Below are 21040 nucleotides of genomic sequence, written 5' to 3' on the forward strand. Positions count from 1 at the left end.
CCAGCAAATCGACCAACAGCGGGTTTAAGTAGATCTGCTTTTATAAAAGAAATGTTCTCTTCGCTGTTACATCAGTTGAACAGCTTGTTCTGTGGATTATGTACAGAAAGCAGAAAGCTGTATCTGTGAAGAGGTGGTGGGGTAAGTGGGGAGAAAAGTGATATGTGTGAATTGGTTATAACAGATTCCCGAAAATCTAAGTGTAAAATGTTTCCTTCTGAGGTGAGAGTCGCACATCTTTTGTCATAGCTTTATATACTTACACATTTGATAATGTGCATTTCTTGTATGAAATTTGTAATGCAGCAAGTCATTAGATAGAGGGAATAAATGTGTCTAAGATGTACAGTACAGTAAGTTGAAGTCTTTGGTCTTATATACTTAGGCCTCCATAGGTCTCTACAGACGAAAGCTGCCCCACTGAAAAATAACTTAATGAGCAGCCAAAGCTCCTTTATGTTTTCTATGTACAGTATAAAAAATGAGCTTTATCAAATAACTGAGCTCATGCAGAGTAAGAATATTAGAAATAGCTACCTTTGTGTGAAACATCTACAAGGTCAAACTTTTCACCCTCTTCCATTTTGTGCTTTCTTCTACAGTCGCTCCAGCCTGAATGCCAAACTCAACGAGACTGTGCCCTTGAAATATGATGAATCTTACATCACTCCATCCATGGTCAGATTATCTGCCCCCGTGGTAACCTCATCAGACGGGCACGGCTCCAACACCACCACCACCACTGCATACTCTCAGAGCAACATTGTCCGAGTATCTGCCTTGTAGTTGTCACGCCTACCCGATCAGCTAACTGGTCTGAAGAAAGCACCAGATGCTGAGGAGAGGGACCACCGAGCATCAACCTGCCATAATCTAGAGGGATTATAAGATTAGCAGAAGTCGGGGTTTTTTGAAGAAGTGATCTCATCTGATGTCAAACTCTGCATGGTATTAGAGCGATTTGGACGGCTGCCTTGAAAATGAAGAGCGAACCAGCAGATCCTGCTCCTTTTAAAGCACAGCAGAGCGAGGAAGCGTTTGAGATTGCGATGGTTATCGTTGTTGCCTAAAAATACTGACAAAAAAACCCTTTATTTTTGAATATGTAATGTAGTCGTATGTGTTGTCTTCTGATTCTATGGAGCAAAGGCAGATGTTGCAAAAGTCATTCCTGATGGCCCCTGATGACAAAGCACACATTTCCGTAACAGAGGGCCATCCCTGTGAATATGAAATCAAAGAACACATTTGAAACATTCACTTCACAATCACGATAGATTATTTTGAAACCCCTTGATCGACTGGCTTCTAATAGTCCCCTCACTGTTGTAAATTCAAACAACCACTGGAATGGAAAACTGTTGTGAATATTCATTAACTGACTCATTAACTGGTTGATGTCATTGCTCGATGAGTAAAATATACTCCGCATCCCGACATGTTTGTGAAACGTGCAAGTGAAAATGACAAAAATTGACAAAATCTGTGTTAGCTTACATACTTGACATTCTGATATGGATCTCTGTGAAAGCCACTGTCTTTAATTAACAATTGATATTGAGAACTTCTGTATACAGGGTACATATTAGTTAGCTCACAAGGTAGAAATATGAGTGAATGTCATCTAATAGTAACCCTAATGTGGACTCATAAGTGTGGACCTTGAACACTACATGAAAGAGTGTAAACCATTAAATCCATTGCGTTCCTCTTGAATTCTAATACCCTTAAGCGAGACTTGGTAGATTTCACTGTGTTAAAAGGCCATTTTGTACATTTTTCATACTGTAAATATCTCAACTTTATCAGCAGCATTTGAAGTTGGCTCCTCTTCTTTCTAGATTTAGTTGAAAGTTGTCTGTTACCTGATTGAATTAAGGATTTGCATGCTGTCATTGCAGACTTCTGTTTTATTAAAAAGTATGTCTCTTCTTCTCATTGGAGGTTTGTCAGTGAAAAAAAAAAAAAAAGATTTATGGAAGGACACCGAAGGCTGGTAATGTTATGATGTAAACACTTTGCTTTTAATAAAATACAAACCTTGTCATGGAGAAGATATATAAGGGGTGAGGAAAAAGGAAAATTAATCACACATTGTGCATTTGGTGCAGTGGATAGAATAAATACTGTAGCTCTACTCAAACATCCTTTAAACGACCCATGTCTTGTCTTTTTTACTAGAACACAAATTAGAGGGAATTCATAATGTTGTTTTCTTTCAGATCACTGATTGGAGGATGGAATAATAATGAGGTGCTACAGGAGGACATGTGAGGACCTGACCAGCTCAGCAGTGGGGCCTGAGTGCAGGGTCTCTGGAGACACACATGACTGTTGACGGAGATCATCCTCCTGCTGTGCTCTTTGCGTTGTCTCCGGCTGCTTCTCCCAGCATGCAGCGCCTCTGCTCTGCAGTATTTAGAAACTGCTGAGAAGTCGGCCAGCATTAAATCGAAGATATCACAGCGGCATATAAAATAATGGGCCTCTTTTGCCCATATAGAAATTCACACATAGACGTCTGGGGTTCAATTGAGTTAATATTTGAACAAGACTGGACAAATGTGAACCATCTTATGAATATTGAACACAGTGAATATTGAATCTGGTCATTTGGTCCGGTGCAGCTCAGAGGTAGACAGCAGTGGAGATGTGATCATTTCTTATTGAATATGGATTTAAACCTGTTTTTAATCTTGTAGAACTCTGTGCGAAACTGAGGGTTCACTGCAGCGTAGATTATCGGGTCACTCAGTGATGTGATGCAGGCAACCGACACAGACAGAATCTCCACATGCTGGATGAGTATAATCTGGAAAAATAAAGGAAAACAGTTTTAAACAGAAGGTAGATTTTTTTGTCGGGGTTCAAATGTATAGAATTAAGGCTTTCAACCTTAGGTTTAGGGCCTCTCATGTGATCACCTGATATACAGATAGTTTAATTCGATTTTATGTGTATAGCACATTTTATATGGATGAAAATCTGCTTTACAGAGGATAAAAAATAAATAAACAATAGAAACTATGATTAAGAACGTATAAAATTAAAAAGGTATTTATAAAATCACCAAACACACCCACGCTCAGGACCATAATGTGTGATGCTTACAGAAATACATGTTTTATACATACATGTGTTGTCTATTTATGTATGGCGAATAACACAGGCCATTTTCATATGACTTTGTACTTTTGTACTTCAAGGTCAAAACATGTTATAAAAATCATAAAATAATGACATATGAGACTTGAATCTGCAATCTCTTTTTTGACCCTGTCATAGACAGTATAGGAGCACAGTAATTCACCTACTTTAAAGAAAACTCCATATCTCAAAATGAAAAATGCAAACAACAAAAGTTGCATTCTTCCCTTTCTAAATACTTACCGGTGTGTCCTCGTTCTTGTGAACAACTAGATTCATCAGGATGGTTGTGATCAATGGCAGCCAGAATAAAAGGAAGGTTATGATTATGTAGCCCGCACGCTTCGCCATTTTACTCTCCTTCTTTTTGTTTGCTGTCTCTTTTCTCGCTTTTGAAGGCATCATGCAAACGGCACCTTCCATCTCCATGCTTTGTTTTGTAGCATCTGTTTCAGGGACTTCAATGGAGACTGGAGGTAATGAGGACACTTGATCTACTGTTACCACAGCCAGAGTTTCTCCTCCATTGTTTTTTTGTAGTTGTTTTTGTTCAGTTAGTACAATGGAAGAGGATTTGGAGTTTTCTATCTGTGCAGTAGAAGAAAGGTTTGTCATGGTTTCTGTAATTTCAGGGAGTGCTTTTGAAATTATGCACTCTTTGGACTGCTTTTCTGTTTCCGTATTGTGTGACACTTTCTGAGATTTTGTCATTGAGCTCTTAACACCAGTAGCGTCATCCCTTTTTGAAGGTCTTGCTTCAGCTTTTGTGTCCATTGGGTACGGCTGAGGTTGTTTTGTTTCCAAGTCCGTTATCTCAAGAGAGTTTTTTAATTCTTCCTTATTCTCTGGGCTAACAGAGAGGCTCGGGTGAGCTTGTGTTGAAGCCAGCAAAGCACCATGTGAATCTTTACTTGATGGGTTTGGTTCAGCTTGTGACACAAGTTCAATCTCAGTTATACTTTTGCTAAGGTTCTGGCTTTGCTCAGGTTTACCATGCACAGCGATTCCAACAGTTGTGGCTTCTCCTTCAATCGACTTCTTCTCTGTTTTGTTTTTTTGTGCAACAAGAAAAGTCCCATTGTCAAAAATTTTGCGGTTATGTGATCTCACAAGGAAAAAAATGCGTGCATAGAATCCAATGATAATGGCAAAGCAAGTTGCCCAAAGTGGGAACAACATGTAAAGACCAAAGGCGTCATAGGAGGAGGATGTTCCTCTGAGTAATCCTTTGCACCTCACATGCACAGCCGAGTCCTTCACCAATGTAAGACAGAAACCAGATACCAGACTAGCCAAAGTCCATGTGAGAGGAATTAGAACCATAATTCTCTTTCTTCTTTGGCTGTTTTTGAAGGGCTGTGCGATGGCCTGGTATCTTTCTGCACTGATACAGGCCAGCGTCAGCAGCTGGATGCAGCAGCTGAAGGAGAAAGAGGCCACCTGAGCATCACAGATCAACTCATTCACGTGTCCTCTCTGATGCACCGTGATGACAATGGTAAAAAGAAGCGGGCAATCTATTGCACATCTCAGAATGTCTATCACCGCCAGATTCACCACCAGCGCGTTGTTCCATGTTTGCAGTGATTTTTGGTGATAAACTGCAAGAATGACAAAAGTATTTGCTGCTACCCCGACAACAGATGTGATCAACAGAATCAGGCAGTTTGCAGCAAGAAAGGCAATGTCGGTGTACTCCTCCAAGACGGTGTTGTTCTTAGAGTCCCATGCAGACGTAGGCTCGCCTCTCATCTCCAGGTTCAAAGAGTCAACATGTTTTAGTCATCTTTTGTAATCCTCACAAACGCAAACCAAGCTTCTCCACTCATGATTCTCCACTGAATGGGAGAAACTAGAGCTCGGACAAGTTCCACCAGAGTATCCGCCCTTTTCATTATCACTCCACAGCAGCAGTAGCAGCAGCAGGTCACCTGGGAGCCCTCACTCTTCACATTCATTAAAAACTGTGCTGTGTATTCTCAGCATAAACAACAGGGGAGCAAAAAAGACGATTGTTAATTGAAAACTGGTTATGTCACTATTCTCCTGATGTTAATCTTTAAAAAGCCAAATGTAATGATTATGATGGTATGGCACTTTGACGCTCAGGCCATGTATATGTATGAAGTGAACAGCTATCCATTTCATTTAATACAGGACCTCACAAAGGTTAAAAGCTTTGCATTGAGCTGGCCAGATGGATGACTCGGGAGTTTCTGCATTGGCTCAGGAAATAAAGAGAGCCATGCTGCTGGATTAAAGCATCACACTGTGTAATCCTGTTTGGAGATAAAAGTGTGAAATGCTCTTTGCCTCAAATGTGCAAGCTTACAGACTACATCAAATCTGGGATTAGATCATCACAAAGCATTTCCCCCCCTGACCATTCTACATTTTACATTGATCAAAACTCAGTCACAATAAATACAGAGTTGTGGAATAGACAATGTGGTAAACCCCACAACAACAACAACAACAAGAAAAACAAGAAAAACAAGAAAAACATACATCAAATGTCTTGCTGCTTACAAATAACAGTTTCTGATGCCATGAAGTGATACCACACAACAGGCTAAGAACAGAACAACAAAAAGTGACAAATTATGAATGAAAAAACACGTTCCCATTTACAATGTGTACATTAAGTATGCCAAAATAGAGCAAGGGATAATGGGCTAATCAAGCAGCCATTAACTTCCAAACCAATCGAAACAAAGCAAAGCATATTTAGAAAACATCAAAACATTTCTATAACGGGGTCCACCACAGTCTACGCACAAAACAGCACTAAAACAATTTAAAGGGAGAATTCTTTTTCAGAAGTTTTTTTTTCTGATGCAGTTCCTTTATCTGCTGATGATTGGAGGACATTATTTTAAAATAATTTTTTTTTACCTTTATATAATCAGGTTATTAACCTTTTGAGATCACGATCTTGTAAAAGGTAGCAGGGGACAGCAGAACCTATCATAATAAACATTACATGACTCTCAATCTGTTCACAAGGGAGAGGGATCAGCTGATCATACTTGCTGAGTTGTTGCATAAGCAAGAAAAGGGAAGAAAATGCTTACCTCTTGACCTTTTAATGGATGATCAGAATAAGGATCACTTGTTTACAGAACACATAGCAAAGTGTTGTTCTTTTGAATAATGATATTGTACAAAGAAGATCTGATTTTGAAAATGATGGCAAAAAAGGAGCAAAGTCAGGAAATCAATACATTTCTCTCTTTGATCAAACCACCAGTTGTGGAGCAGTGAATAACACCGACCCTCCAGCAACACTTACAGAAAAAAGCATCAAGAAAAAGCCTCTGTTCTGTGTCCTTTTACTTCATCTTAATTTAGTCATGCACATTAATCTTGATTTGTGATGACTCAGCATGGCCTTGGGCATGTGTCAGGGTTTGAATCAGGCTTAAGTGACATTTTCATTATGTCATCATTCTGTGAACTGTCTAATCCTCTTCTGAACTGTCCACAGAGATAAAAACAAAAAAAAAGCAAGATAACACAAGGCAGGCCAGCCAAAACAAATGAAAAGCCTCTCCATGTGCATCCAGATTTCCCCTGGTTTCTGATTTTGTGGGTTTTGCAAAAACCTACTTTGGAACGCATTACTGTGCAACAACCTGAAAGACAGCAGATTATGTTGTCTTTGCAATTTCCATGCAACTGATAAATCATTTCACTCAATAAATCTGCATTCACACAGGGGATTACAAGTAAAATTATGCTCTTATACCATGTAGCATTTTTATATGATGTGCTAGTCTGGGAGTGTTTAGGGGGCAAAAAACAGGACTTAGTTAACCACCAAACAATTATGTTATGTGGCCTCAGAGTGGGTGTTGATGACATGATGGAGCAGGCTACTGTTGACATAGATTTGATTTATTTACAGGTTGAGAAAGAGTTGTGCATTATGTGTGTAATTTACAAAATCAAAGTATTTTTTGCTCAGGAAAAGGCTCTGTAATATAGAAAAGGTTGGATGATCTAAAATGCATAACATTGTAAAAATGTTAAACTTGTTAGTGACTTTGACGATGTAGACTTTTTTTTTCATACATAAATGAAAAAAAACAGGTCCAAAAGAGGTCAAAAGTCAGTGGTCGCTTCCTTGCTGTGTATCTTTGCAGCCAGGCTGTTCCAAATAAAACATACTTTAAAATGTCAACATTGTGAAACACTAAAAAGTACTAATGGAAACATTTTTACAACATATTCATTTGAGTCTTTCTTTCAAAATCTCGAGCTTGGCTACTTTGGCTATAATTTCCCCACATACTTACAGCACACACCAGCAAACGTCAATGTGGAAAAAGGTTACAGTTTATTGATCAACACAAAGCACATGAATAAAAATGAAAATGAGTAATGTTATTGTTCTAGAAAAATGAAATAAAGGATAACTAGATGGACGATCCAATAAAAGCCAAACAAACGATCTGAAGGACACAATTTCTCTCTTACGTAATCTTAACAACAAGATGATGACCATTAGATTTGATTGCATTATAACGGGTTATAAAAGGTTTTCCTCTTATTCTGTCCAACCTCAGGATACCAGCATTCAGTTCTCTGAGCCGATTGTGTTCTCATTGGGCTACACTCTCCATAAGAGACATGTGCAGGTCTGAGTCCTTGACGAGGCACCGATAATCACTGACAACCGTGCATGGCAGCTTCTTGTTTCTGTTTAGTTTTTTTTTTTTTTTGTCACAGGGGCAACACCTTGCTGTGAGTGTTGACGCTCCTGCTTAAAGAAGTCAGCCTGCTTCTCCTGTTCAGGGGCCGCATGTTGATACTGATAGTGGCGGTGGGGGCGTGGGGAATGTAACGACCACAAGACAGCACCTCGAGGGCGGCGTCACGGAACTGTTGGACAGAAAAACAGTAAAAATTAATTTAAAATCTGTTTTCATTAGGTTCTCTGCACTGGCTGCTTTTAAATACTAGATTTAAATCTTAATTCTCAATCGCAAGGCTCTTAATAATCAAGCACAAGTATTTTTAGGCGCTTGTAGTGCCCTACTTGTAGTGCCCTACTGACCACTAGATCATAGTGTTCCCCAGATGCAGGCCCACTTGTGGTACCTAACATTAGTAGTTTGGGAGGTAGAGCAACCAATTATCAGGCTCCTCTTCTGTGGATGCATCGACCAGTTGGCCACTTTTAGGAGTATGTTTGAAGCTTTCCTTTTGAAAAAGGCTTATAGTAAGGGCTGGCTCAGGTTTGCCTAAAAAGAAGGTCCTGGTTGTGCTGTTATAGGCTTACCCTGCAAGAGGGACTTAAGACACTGAGATCCAGTCTCTTCCATTCTCTATCTGGATTTATAAGTTTCCCATTAATATACAGTATGTAACTTTCCATCTTCCTGCACAAATTTCTTATCTCTTGTCTCGCAGGTTTCTGTGGATGGCTGATTTAATCCATCTGCTGTGGACCATGCTTGAATCATTAGAAACAGTCATACTTACAGTATATTCATCTTACACGTACAGTAGTTGCAAATGCAATATAAACCCAATTAACATTAGCATTTCATCGATATTATTATTTGAATTCATGCCATAAGCTTATATAATCTTTTCTTATTTTGTTTGCACATCTCATTGTCTGTCTGTCTCTATCCACCGCTGCTTTCTACTGCTCCCCTTATCCCACTTTCTCAGGCCATCTGGTCCCAGCAGATGGCTGTCCAACTATCGGTCTGATTCAGCTTGAGGTTTCCCATCTCTGCCTGTCAAAAGGAGGTTTTCTTTCTTGCCGGTGATGCTTATTGCTTGTGGTGGTTACATTTTAAAAAGTACAGTATAGGCCCCGGATCCCCTGTAAAATGTCTTGACGTGACTTTTGTTGGGTAGGTCCAATTCACACACTAATGTTTCATCTTTCGTTTCTCAGCCGGTCTTACCTGCTTGTTTGACAGAAAGTAGATGATGGGGTTATACACAGGGCTGGTCTTGGCAAAGTACATAGGCATTGTGGCGACAATAGGGGGGATGTAGAGCTCCGGATCCACGACTACCACCACAGACAACGCTGTGTAGGGCAACCAGCAGACAAAAAAAGCGATCACCATGGCCAGGACCATACTGATGGCATGTTCGTTCTCTTTCTGGCTCGATCGTCCCCCTTGGAGCTCCACACTCCTGTTCAGCTATAACAGAAAGCACATGTTGCACCCTTTAATAGCAAATAACTTGTATTAGGCTATACTAAACAAACAGATGAGGATAGAGATGTGGATATTACATCTAAAACAAAGGAGATATAAATGTGCAGAAGTCATCATGAACACACCCTGTTCATGGACTTGAGCACTATGGAGTAGCAGTAGATGATGACCGTGACAGGCAAGATAAAGCACAGGAGTGTGTAGAGGATGAGATAACTGTAGTTGCTCCACGATCTCTCCTCCCATGCCAAAGAGCAAGAGGTCTGCACTCCCTCAGGTCCATAGGAGCTCCAGCCGAATAACGGAGCCACAGCCCAGAACAAGCAGAAGATCCAGACGAACAGCAGACCGATGATGCTTCTCCGCATGTTCATCTTCAGGCCGGCTCTCGGTTTACACACCACATTGTAGCGCTCATAGGCAAGCAGAGTCAGAGTCCAAAGAGACACCAGACCTAGGGGTGACACAAATCTGAGCTCAAGGTTGATTTATATGTTCAGATTCCAGTCACATCTTTTCACAACAGCTGTCCAAGAGAGCATCTCAAATACCTCTCCTTTTGTATCTAAGAAAACTTCAACCACTAAAGAGGTTGAACTTAACACCACAGCCTTCCTTGAATTTTAATGAAGTTTTCAGTTTTGTATTCAATCATAAACTGGTAAAAGTAATACTTTTCACGAAAGCAACATTTGAGACATTTCATGGAAACGCTACTGAAGGATAGAACAAAAGAAAAACAAAGCTTTAAACATTAGCACAACAAACTGCCTGGCTTGATTTTCATCTGGGATGTTAATGTAGCTTGACTGAGGAAAAATCATGTTTAAGGGTTTATTCCTTATCCCACATGCTGGTGGCATTCTTGCACATCCTTTTAAGACGTCCTTGTGTGAAACAGTAATGCCAGATAGGAAAATGATCTCGAAAGTCTAAACATCAGAAACAGCTTTAGTTTACCAAAATAGTTGACAGCAAAGCCCTGAAAGATGCAAGCCGCGTGGCCAATGAAGAAGGAGCCCTGGTAGTTGGTGATGGTGACCACCAGGGATCCGCACAGGCCGATCATGAGGTCAGACACCGCGAGGCTGAGGATAAACACGTTCATGGGCTGCAAGAGAGACGGGTTCCTCATCATCACCGCTATGACCAGGCTGTTGTTGAACACTGTCAGCACTGTGTTCATGAACATGAGGAAAGACAGGACGCTGTACCCCACCCGGGGGAAGATGGTGGGCGCCACCGTCCCCACCATGGCGGCGACGTGGATGGATGGAGGGTGAAAGCCGGAGCTCCACGGTGTGCTGTTTCTGTCCATGGTGCCTAAATGAAGTCGAGGTCTTGAATGAAGTGTGAGGGCCTTATACTGAACCCACAGACACTCTGCTCAGCTCAAAACACAGCGTCATCGATCTTATCGGTTCTGATCCCCTTTAAACCACTCGGCTTTGTTCATTTTCCAAGATCTTTGATGGTGCACCTGCCTGAAAGAGAAAGCCCCAAAATGCAATCTGGGATGAGTCGCTAACACGATTTGGAGGGATTAATTCTAAGAAACCAGGGCATATTAATATAATGGCAATTGGAAACTGGAGAGATATTATAGAGGATAAGTAGTTCCAAAATCTTAACTGCTCAATATTTCCCCGATTGAAGTTTATAAGTAAGTAGTAAGTATGTAAAGTTTATTTATAACGCACCTTTCAAAAGCAGACGTCACAAAGTGCTTCACACTATAAACCTTTTAGTGTGAAAAAATGATGAAATACACTGATATCATTTATTTAACCACATGAAGTAGAAATCCATGTAATAAACATTTAACAAGCATCATTAAGTCAGTTCTATTTTAATAAATAGTGAAAAAGAAAGACACAACAACATATGTTTAACTAAACAGAAAATCTAACAATGAGGTCCTGGCTATGGCCATCTACATTTAAGAATTCAAATGTTCCATATTTAAAAACTCTAAAATTCCAGCTCATAATAAATATATATTCTTCTCCAGCATGTGTGAAAACGTTTCACACACTTTCTGTAAAAAGTGTCAAACCCACATGCTGCCTTCACATGATCAAATACAGAAACAGCCTGCTAAATTTAGCAACGATGCTCTATTTTTTTTCCAGACAAATATTAAGCATTTCTCACTGCTCAAATGAGATGTACAGGCTGAGGAGTGTGTTAGTGGTTCAGAACCGTCAGTGAACAAGATTTCTGAACAGAAACGAGTGCTGTATTACAATGTGCTGTTCAAAAAATGGCAAAAAAGATGACTTATTACATTAGGCTGGTGAAAAACAAATGTACATTAGAGTTGTGACTGTGAGGTTAAGGCAACAAAGTTTGACATCTGAGTCGCTCCATTTCAACTACAATCTCATGATTTTACAGAAGCAAAGGAAAAAAATAAAGACTCTTCCAGCATGGTTCTTATATGAGAGATCAAAGATAGACTTAATGTGTGGCTGCCCCCTATTGTTTTCACTCTGGTACTGCATTATTGGTTTAACCTTTCTCTTTACCTCACACATACACACACACACACACACACACACACAGAACTAAAACTAACAGTGCTAATAACAGATTTATTTGGCCAAAAGATTGCATGCTTTACACATTGTTTAAAATGTGACATGCACCCTTTACAGAGCAATGTCTTAAAATGTGAAAATAAAACCTGTGTCTACGCCACAGATGGAGATCCTGGTCGCAACAGCTGACCTCTGATCTCTCTGTTCTGTCTCTCTAATCGGACTCTGCTTTGGAGCTGTGGAGCTGCGAGGACACGCTGCTGATACCCGCAGGACTGTGCTCAGGCCAGAAGGGGGACTCGTGCTGCAGGGGAGTGCGGCGAGGGAAAAAAGTGTGCTGGAAGTCGTAGTTGAGCAGGCAGCTGATGGAGGCCATGTAAATGTCAGCAAAGCGGGAGAGTCGGCGGGAGAAGTAGGTTGGATTGTGGTACGTCCGGAAAAGACTCCCGAACTGACTGTTGAAGATGTCTTTAGTTTGTGGCCTGCCATGAAGAAAACACAGGTATTGATCAGTTCTACACGACTGTCACATTATAAAAACTGCTTTTGATTACCAACATGTTTTTTTTTTTCCATTACCTCATGGCTTCTCTTTCACTGATCCACTCCTCAACCACAGCCTGAGAGACTGGATCCCTGTGTACCTGTTTAAGAGCAGTGCATAAAATATTCAGCACAAAACAAACATGACCCTTGAAGAAAAAAAAAAAAAGAAAGAAAACAGACATACAGTGAATGTTTGTTTGAACTGTCCTGACCTGCATCTGTTCGATGAGTCCAGTCAGGGCCTGTAACCACGCCATCATGTGCATGTACTGCTCTGTGTTCATGATCTTGATCTCCTTCCTCAGCTCAGGGATGATGGCTCCCGTCCTCCAGCCGTGTTTCAGCGTCAGATCCTGCAAAGCAAAAGAACAAATCATAGAAGGAAAAGCAGTCTTGAACTCCTACCACATATAATACCCTTGCCAGTTTTAAATTTATTTAAGCCACTATGAGTGAATAGCTAGTAGTTCCATTTGTACACCCCATACTAAGTTTATAAACATGACTCATCTTGTGGAGCAGCGTCAAACATTTTTAAATAGATTTGTAATTAACTGATCAATTAAGCAGCTCTTGATAAGTGACATGGGAGTTATCATGATGTATTTGTGATGCTATGTTGAGCTCATGTGTTTCTTTGTTTTTTCGTTGTCTCAAACATCTGGGCACCATGATGGAAATACGTGTTTTGCCTTTCAAATGTTGCCTATTGGGATTTTGAATCTTTTGGTTCCCTGTCTTGGGAATCTAATAATAAAATCAACCAATTAAGGGATAAGAAGTGACAGGCTTCAAACAACATACTAATTATTATTACACAACTACATGAACAACCTGTCAATGTGAGTCAAACAGTAAAACAGCTCATCAGCAGCTGACTACCGTGATCCACAAAGACTGACTCAAACAGCATCATTAAAACAGAAAAACTTGATCTGGGCTTTTCAGAAAGAAAATACATTTCTATACATTGAGCTTTATCTTCATAAATGGCATTTGATATCAGTCTGGATTTTAAATGAAGTTTTTTTTTTTTTTGCATTTTTCGGTTTTATTTTACCTACAAAGTGTGGACCTTTTATTGATTTTAACTGGCTTTTCCTTAATTGACATAGATGAGTGTGTGTCTATAGTTGTTTTGCTTGTTTGTTTAGTTGAGTATTTGATTTCCTTCAAAAAAATGTGTTTATTGATCAATGATTGACTGAGTGAATCCTGCATAGTGAGAACATCCTTACTTAGGTTCTTTAATATAACCGCATGAAGCTTGAGTAAAATGTCTGTCGCTGAATCCCTCCTTCCTTATCAGCTCAGAGAGGTTTCAGCTCTGTGTCCTCCTGGCAGTAATGATCTCATCCTGCAGCCAGAGATACCGTCTATAAGAGTGGTTGCTCAAACCTGCAAACGCCATGTTCCATCTTCTGTTTAATAAGTAAGGTGACACGTTTGACAGCCGGGTAATAACAGCAAGGCATTATGCCAGAGACATAAACTCTGTCTTTCATTAACACCATTTACAGCCAATCAATTACGTTTAAATATCCAAGATGTTATAACTCATTGTGACACAATCAAAACAATAACACTAATGATTGTGTAGATCAGATGAGGGGAAGCTCTGTGCAAGTTTCTAGGATACAAGTATAATAAGAAGTGACACCGACTGCTGCAGGTGTGATATACCAGGAGACACTGACACTCATTAAAATGCCCAACACCCAATCCCGATGCAGAGCTACAGTTACTGTGGCTTCAGAAAATACGAATAACATCATTCACTCTCTTTTTTTCAGGATCTTTGTTTCATTTAAGAATCTCACTCTATGCAACTTTTAGTAACATGGTAGTATCTATATACCATTGCATTCAAGATTAACCTGTAAGAATACACTGACAGGCAGGGCTGGTCATTTTCTCCAGATACACTTTTTAACATTTTGGTTGAAATTATCTTTAGGTCTTGACAATCTTAATTATTTGTGTGCTCTGAAAAAGGAACAGAGAATCCGTCATCTGTAGGAGTTGTAAGCCTGTAAAAACTTCGACCAATGTCTGCCACGAGGTACCAGTTTGACAAACCAATCATGGCTCCCCGTCTCCCTGCTCGATCTCTACCTCTTGCGTGTATTTAGCCACACTCAAAGCGCGTCTCAGATGATGGATTTTATACTGTGAGTTTGGCGTTGGCCATTGGGAGTATTACAAGTTGCATTTTTTTTTAAACATGTTTTTTTTTTATGATAAAGTTTAGTGTTTACTTATCGCTGAATGAGACATCACATGAGACAACATTGTTGCTACACAATGCAAGTGATGATGAGCTGAGGTCCACTTATGGAGCAACAGCACTCGTGCAAAACCATGGCAGTTTTTTGGAAAATTTAACAACCCAACCTTTAACTTCAGCAGTGTCGCAGCAGGGTTATACTATTATTTTATTAATTATCAATAACTTTATTTCATACGTCAGTGAATTTATGTCCTTAGCTGTAAAGACACCGGGATGCTACTTACTGCCAAATCACTATAGATGTGATCACCAAAGTAGAGCACTTTGGATCCTCTCCAGCCAGTCAGTCTCAGGAACTCATAAAGATTTCCCTATGAAAAATACAAACACAACAAAAAAAACAATCATATTTTTTCTAGGATGTATTTATTAAGGAGGAATCTTTTTTTAAACTGGCATGTCATAGAAACCTGTCTGGTACAACACCTGTTTGTAGATCTGCCCTTTATCCAACCTGTGAATCCGGTCCCACAGCAGAGCCCCTTTGTCTGTCACTCTCCTGAAGGGTCTGGGGAAAAATATAGACAGACACATCTTACCTAATAATATCATTGTCAGACCCGTTAAACAATTACACAGACAATAATAACAGCTCTATTTATAAGTCCTACATGTGCAGCCCAGTGAGGCCTCTGGGTGGATTCACGAGGCACAGCAGAGACACACACACTTACTTTCTCCTGTCATTGAAGAAGCCGGGTTTGTCTGCCTGAACGATCACGACATCAAACAGGTCCCTCCAGTCTTTCCCCACAATGTAGCTCATTCCCCGATCTCTGTGAAGTACAGTGTTTTCAAAATAATAACTGGTCAGCAACATCTCAAAAACCATCATGAGTGCAAAAAGCACACACTGTGAGTCTGCCAAGAAACTGCCACGTGAGTTACAGCCTTTCTTCTATGAAACAGTTTTTTTTAAAAGGTGACGTGTGTTCATCTCATCCCATTTGGGTGATGGAGCACAGAACAGCAACAAAGTTTAAAGCAGATACGCTGCACGAAACTGATCTGCACATTTATAACACTCGAGCCTCTCCGTTGATGCACAACATGCAAACAAAAAGTGTGATGAACAAATATCAGGAAGCTAAACACGAAGGGGACATTCTTAGCAGACAAATCAACAGCGACAGTGCAGAAATTACAATAAAGAAAATGACAACGACGGCAGATGGATCAGTTCTTCATGAGAGAAGAAAAAAGATTCTAAAAGATATAGAGTATGAAAACTTTGGATATTATAAATATCTGAGAGCAGACAGCCTCTCAGTTTCCTTTTCTCTGAAGAGAAAAAGACCTCTTGAGATTTTTCAAAGTGTCATAATGAAGACATGCTGATCACAGCTGGCTTTAATTTGTCTGTTCTTTATTTGTTTGTATAATTCTGTTCATCAAGATGGCGCTTGTTAATTGCTCTTATTTATGTCAAGTGATATTGGATTATTGCAGTGTTGTCTCTGTAAAGCTCTTCGGTAAATGTTTGCTTTTTAAGTCTTCTCTTGAAATAAACTGACTCCACGTGATTCAAACATCGGCTTATGATTCATATTGTTGGCCGCTTGGAGCCTTAAAGGCTGGACAAACACAGTCGATCATTTTGTGCCTGTCAGTGATTATTTGATGAGTTATAAACACTTGTGGACACAAAGCTGACTTTTAATGTGATGGCCACCTTTATATAAATGTTGAGGCATCAAGCGGCGCCCATAAAACACAAGCTCGCTAACGCATGACGTCTTTTAATTAATCATGCAAACAAACAGCGGCTGGCTCGCACTTACACAAAGTCAAATGGACTGTTGGTAATGAGGAACATCTTTTTTCCGTGCTCTGACAGCTTCTTCAGCACAGCGTGGCTCTGCTCACCATAGCAAATATATTTCTCTGCAAAATGAGAAAAAAGAGAGAGAGAGAGAAAAGGATGAGAGGAGGAGGAGGGGGAGGGGGATACCAATATCATTTACACAAACAAAACTGCTTTTTATTTGTAAATCAAAGCATTGTTAAAACTTCATACATGTTTTATGTCCTGGCAGCAGCTCAGACGCAGCTGTGTAAGATCTTTTATATTAGTTTAAAAAAAAAAAAGAGACAGAGAGAGAATATTACCGATATCTGCCTCCACAGCGCGGTACATTATACCCTTGACGTGAACGTCTCTAATGGCTTCCTGTGAAGAGGAAAAACGTAAACAGCCCTCAGCCAAGAAGTCATCACATCAGTGACACAACGTTAGCATTCATCTCCAGCAGCAACACTTTGCACTGTGCATAAACGGCTGACTTGGAAGCACAATAAAAGCACATGTCGGAATACAAATTCGAAATGAAGAAAGCAAAGCCCTGGAGTTTTGCACTTTGGCGACACTGTGAGAACATGTGTAGCAAGTTTCCAACAGGGTAACTCGTGCTTTTGAATAAATACATAGACTCGCCTTTGCCAAGCAGCTCTTTTAAGGGCACATTCAAAGGAGATTTGTCTTAAACAATGATCATTTGATTTATAAAAAGGAATGGAAAGTTAGAAGGTTAATGCTGCAAAATAAATCAGGCCTTCGGGAGAACAAAAAGAACGAGCAGTTTGTCCTTGAATAGTTATGAGAGGCACTCGAGGAACAGGGAGCGTGTGTGCGGGCTTTTAATGACAGCAATCTGTCAAAAACGCTGCAGCGTCACACAGAATAGACAGGACAAGCATGACAGCTACCCTCAAAAGAGAGAAGGCAAGCGCTCATTTCCCGCCCCTCTCCCTCTATGAAGTAGCAGAGCCACCAGAGAACACACACAGATGGCTTCAGGCGTGCTTGTTGACTAAAATTAGACTCTGGTTTTTCAGAGCTAAAATTAAGACAGCACAGAACGGCTGAAGTGTCCCAGCACCCGACCAACATGTTATAAACATTTATGTGCCGGTGCTCACCTAAGAGGTATGATAAATGGAAAAAGTAGAGTCAATATTTGTCAAATAATGTAAGCTCACTTTCCAAAAACACGGATCAGAGGGGGTTAAATAATCAAGACAGCTCACCTTCACGTCTTTGTAGAGGTGGACGGGCTCATAGTCAATGTTGTGCCTCATGAAGAAGTCATTCACACAGGACAGGAGGGTCATCTCAGGCAGCGAGAAGATATCCATAAACTGTTTCATCGTGTGGCCGTGAGAACTCTGCAGGACAGAGATTACAGTCATTATATTCTGTGGATTTGAATTCTGTTTGTCTTGTTTTAGAGCCATAAAAAAAATAAAATAAAATAAGAAGGAGGACATGAAAATAATCACCTTCCCGTAGAAGTCGCTCATGATTTCTAGAGGTACGTGACAGCCTTCATACATGGCGATTACCTCCTCATCAGGAACTGGGTCAAGACCCCTGAAGAAAAGTACAAGATAAACAAATCATCCGACAGTTCATACGATGTCCTTTAGCATGTTTAAACCCCTAAAAGAGATGAGATCTGACAGAGAAGCTGCTTCATACGTAGCTTTTAAATGTTCAGTGGTCCCACCAAGGACACATTTAACACTTTTAAACTGTGAACGTGTCAGTGCTGTTGTAATTCAGTACACTGATACCTGTATACAGTTCCCAACTGGATGTAGTGGAAAGCATCTATCTTCATCAGCAGTGCCTGTCACAAAACATTCAACATTTACTCAGAAATCATCTTTAACTGAGCATAAAGAACAGCAGCCATTTAACCAGATAGTAAAGAAAGAACCTTCTCACCTTCTGGACGTCATAGTGAAGCCCTCTTACAGCAAAATTAGGGATATACTCGTACTTTCGCAGACCCTCAGGATACTAATGTAAAGACAATTTAAAGTTGTGGTTGAGATTTTCAATGACAGCAAAAACAAAGCTAAAGGTCTATTCATCTTTTAAAAACCATTGACCGATGATACTGGGGTAAACCAAAATGCTAATGCATGAGCTGCTTTGGGGTTAAAACCTTTGCTTTATTGTAATAGCCCAGTTTTAAACATAATTGTTTTGTTTTTTTTACTGCACATGTCCTTGTCTCTGTAGCATGTGACTGTTTTTTAATGCATTAATATGACTGTGGAGGCAGCTAAATGTTTGCAGCACCTGGAGTCAAAGTTCATCACTTCATCTTCAGCTAAGAAGAATGATTTTGTCTGTACTGACAAACAAAACAAGTTCAAATGCCAGAAGCGGTCGTATAATGCACTCACCCTGTGATTACTGATGAGTATGTCCCGTGCTATGTTGAAGATGAGGGTGTGGAGGTGTCGGGAGTAGAATGCCAGTGTGTAGTCATAGTCAAAGCCATAGATCTCTATGTCTCGCAGACTCATCTCATTGTTGGCAAAAATGGTGTCAGGGTCCACTGAGTTGGTTTGCACGACTGGGATCAACTCTGAGAAGAAAGACGTCAGGTTAACCAGCAGCTCTCTTCCTCTCTGATACGTGTGATGACAGAAACACAAAAAAAGTCTTCAAAACTCTCTGCAGCATCTCATTTTTTTGCAAACGTCTAAAAAAAAAAGTCAGTCTAAGAGGGTCTTTAAAGACAAAAGCAGACAAAACGCAAACTTCTTATATAAAGTTTTTGTATTTAATGGAGGTTGCTGATCTGGCACTGTCATTTATTTCACTTGTTCAGGAGTGGAAATAAGAGAATCCTTTTTAGGATAGCATCAAATGAGATGTGAAATAATAGTCTTTCAACTCTTCACCAAGTATAATTACTTTCACTTGGTTTGCAGTAACTCACTAACTGAGGATTTGGGCATTTAACTTGAATAATAAACACTTCAACAGAAGTGAAACCTGCACAACTATCCATGTTTTCAGTCTATTCAATCCTGAGTGCTACACGAGTCAAAAAGGTATAGGCATAATGCATTTGGTTGTTTGTTATGTTGTTTTCCATCCATTTATGTGTACACAACAGTATCATTGCCTATAACAACAAACCATTTCCACCATATATGCTGTTAGTTTTAACATGAAGCCCGTGCAGTACAGCCTGCTGGAAACAGTCATAACAGGCTCATTAGACAACAACAGTGTTTGCAACAGAGCTAAATCTTACTGAGTTAAGCATACCTTCAGTTTGTCTCTTAGTCTCGTTGTAAATAGACCACAGCCTCTCTCTCATGTCCGGGCCGCCTGAAGAGCTCCTACAAACAGATGCTGCGTAGTTTGGGGCTCTGCCCTGGCTTGACAGTAGTTGACAGACTCCATGTGTCACTGCGCCGAAACCCCGTAAATGAGATCTGCTCGGCCGGTGACGTAGAGCCTGCACAGCATTACTGAACACGTTCACCCTCTGCAGACAGTCCCTGCGCTTCAACAGAGACAGGGGCAGAGACAAGGGCGCCATGACTCCGTCGTTTGGATGGCAGCCCGTTTGTAGGTCGCGGTGAGCTCGCACACGATAGCATGAAGTTGACAGGCTTCTCTGTAAATACCGAGAGTCTCTGGATAGGCGGGCTGTGCAATCACTTCCGCGTTTGGGAGGGGCCCACGCCAATAGCCAATCAGCGGCCAATGCGTCTGAGGTTGAATTGCTTCCTACTTGAGCTACAGTAGTTTACCAGATACATGCTTAAATATAAACTGTATATGTGTGATCCGGAAAGGGAGGTCTTTTTTCATTAATTTGTTTTATTTGTTACTTAAATCCTTGGAAAACACACTGAAAGAGAAGGGTTGTTTACAACTGTCCAGAGGTAAAGACAACAACAGTCAATGCAGGTACAAATAGTCTATGGTGCAAATACAATCAGATTGATATAAATAACGAAGATCAAGTTATCCTAACTATAGAGTGACTTTACAGACGAGCATATTTGTCTCCCTCTCGTATTAAAAGATTGTACAGTCAACACATCAATAACATGTAGTTACATTTTAAATCTAGAATGAATAACTCATCAATCATTAAAATCAAGACTTAAGATAAAGAGTTCCAATCGACTTCATATCTCTGGGTTATATTTTCCTTGTATCTTTTATTGATGTGTCTTATTATTCAGCATTAGTGCCATAAACGGTATCAAATACATGCGGGCCTATAGCTTACATGTAAATTACATGTATTGTACTCTTTTAATAATCTCACTAATTCGGCTATAAGTATGCCTTAGTAGTGACAAAATTCTGAGATGATTAGTCAAATAATGAGATAAAATTCGATGATTATATATATATATATATATATATATATATATATATATATATAGAGAGAGAGAGAGAGAGAGAGAGAGAGAGAGAGAGAGAGACAGAGAGAGAAACTTTTTTTTACTGTAATTTCATCCTTCAATTGTTTTATTTTGTTAGAATTGCCTTCCTAAAGCAATCG

General features: G+C 40.0%; 4 protein-coding genes across 5 annotated transcripts in view; 1 reads left to right on the plus strand and 3 right to left on the minus strand.

The window, feature by feature from the left end:
• The window catches only part of LOC306825614 (A-type voltage-gated potassium channel KCND2-like), a 33537-nt gene extending 31383 nt beyond the window's left edge, over window positions 1–2154 (plus strand). For both annotated transcript variants that reach the window (XM_079346464.1, XM_079346465.1), the window contains one exon: window positions 603–2154. In XM_079346464.1, coding sequence (XP_079202590.1) covers window positions 603–786 — 184 coding nt within the window. In that variant the 3' untranslated portion in view covers window positions 787–2154. The remainder of the gene's footprint in view (window positions 1–602) is intronic.
• Window positions 2155–2656: 502 nt separating this feature from the next.
• Window positions 2657–6119, minus strand: LOC306825843 (D(2)-like dopamine receptor; the record flags this gene model as incomplete). Its single annotated transcript, XM_079346797.1, has 2 exons — window positions 4003–6119; window positions 2657–2812 (listed from the first exon to the last, which is right to left on the minus strand). Exons 1-2 carry the CDS (start codon window positions 4897–4899, stop codon window positions 2657–2659), a joined length of 1053 nt encoding a protein of 350 aa, XP_079202923.1. The 5' UTR covers window positions 4900–6119.
• Window positions 6120–7174: 1055 nt separating this feature from the next.
• The window catches only part of parietopsin, a 150445-nt gene continuing 136579 nt past the window's right edge, over window positions 7175–21040 (minus strand). Inside the window, exons 2-6 of the mRNA XM_079345624.1 lie at window positions 11036–11902; window positions 10296–10819; window positions 9461–9789; window positions 9072–9317; window positions 7175–8031 (exon numbers count right to left, since the gene is read on the minus strand). Of these exons, the coding sequence (XP_079201750.1) occupies window positions 7873–8031; window positions 9072–9317; window positions 9461–9789; window positions 10296–10653 (1092 nt within the window). The 5' untranslated portion in view covers window positions 10654–10819; window positions 11036–11902 and the 3' untranslated portion in view covers window positions 7175–7872. The remainder of the gene's footprint in view (window positions 8032–9071; window positions 9318–9460; window positions 9790–10295; window positions 10820–11035; window positions 11903–21040) is intronic.
• On the minus strand, window positions 11169–20194 carry nt5dc3 (5'-nucleotidase domain containing 3). The gene is given in 15 exon segments (XM_079345618.1): window positions 11169–12122; window positions 12125–12357; window positions 12455–12519; window positions 12634–12774; window positions 14936–15022; window positions 15138–15219; window positions 15386–15487; window positions 16493–16595; window positions 16821–16881; window positions 17739–17876; window positions 17991–18081; window positions 18285–18340; window positions 18439–18513; window positions 18906–19090; window positions 19783–20194. Coding segments are annotated over 15 exon segments (1791 nt in total). The 5' UTR covers window positions 20060–20194; the 3' UTR covers window positions 11169–12027.

This window comes from Symphodus melops (assembly GCF_947650265.1).
Source record: "Symphodus melops genome assembly, chromosome: 6".
Lineage (NCBI taxonomy): Eukaryota > Metazoa > Chordata > Actinopteri > Labriformes > Labridae > Symphodus > Symphodus melops.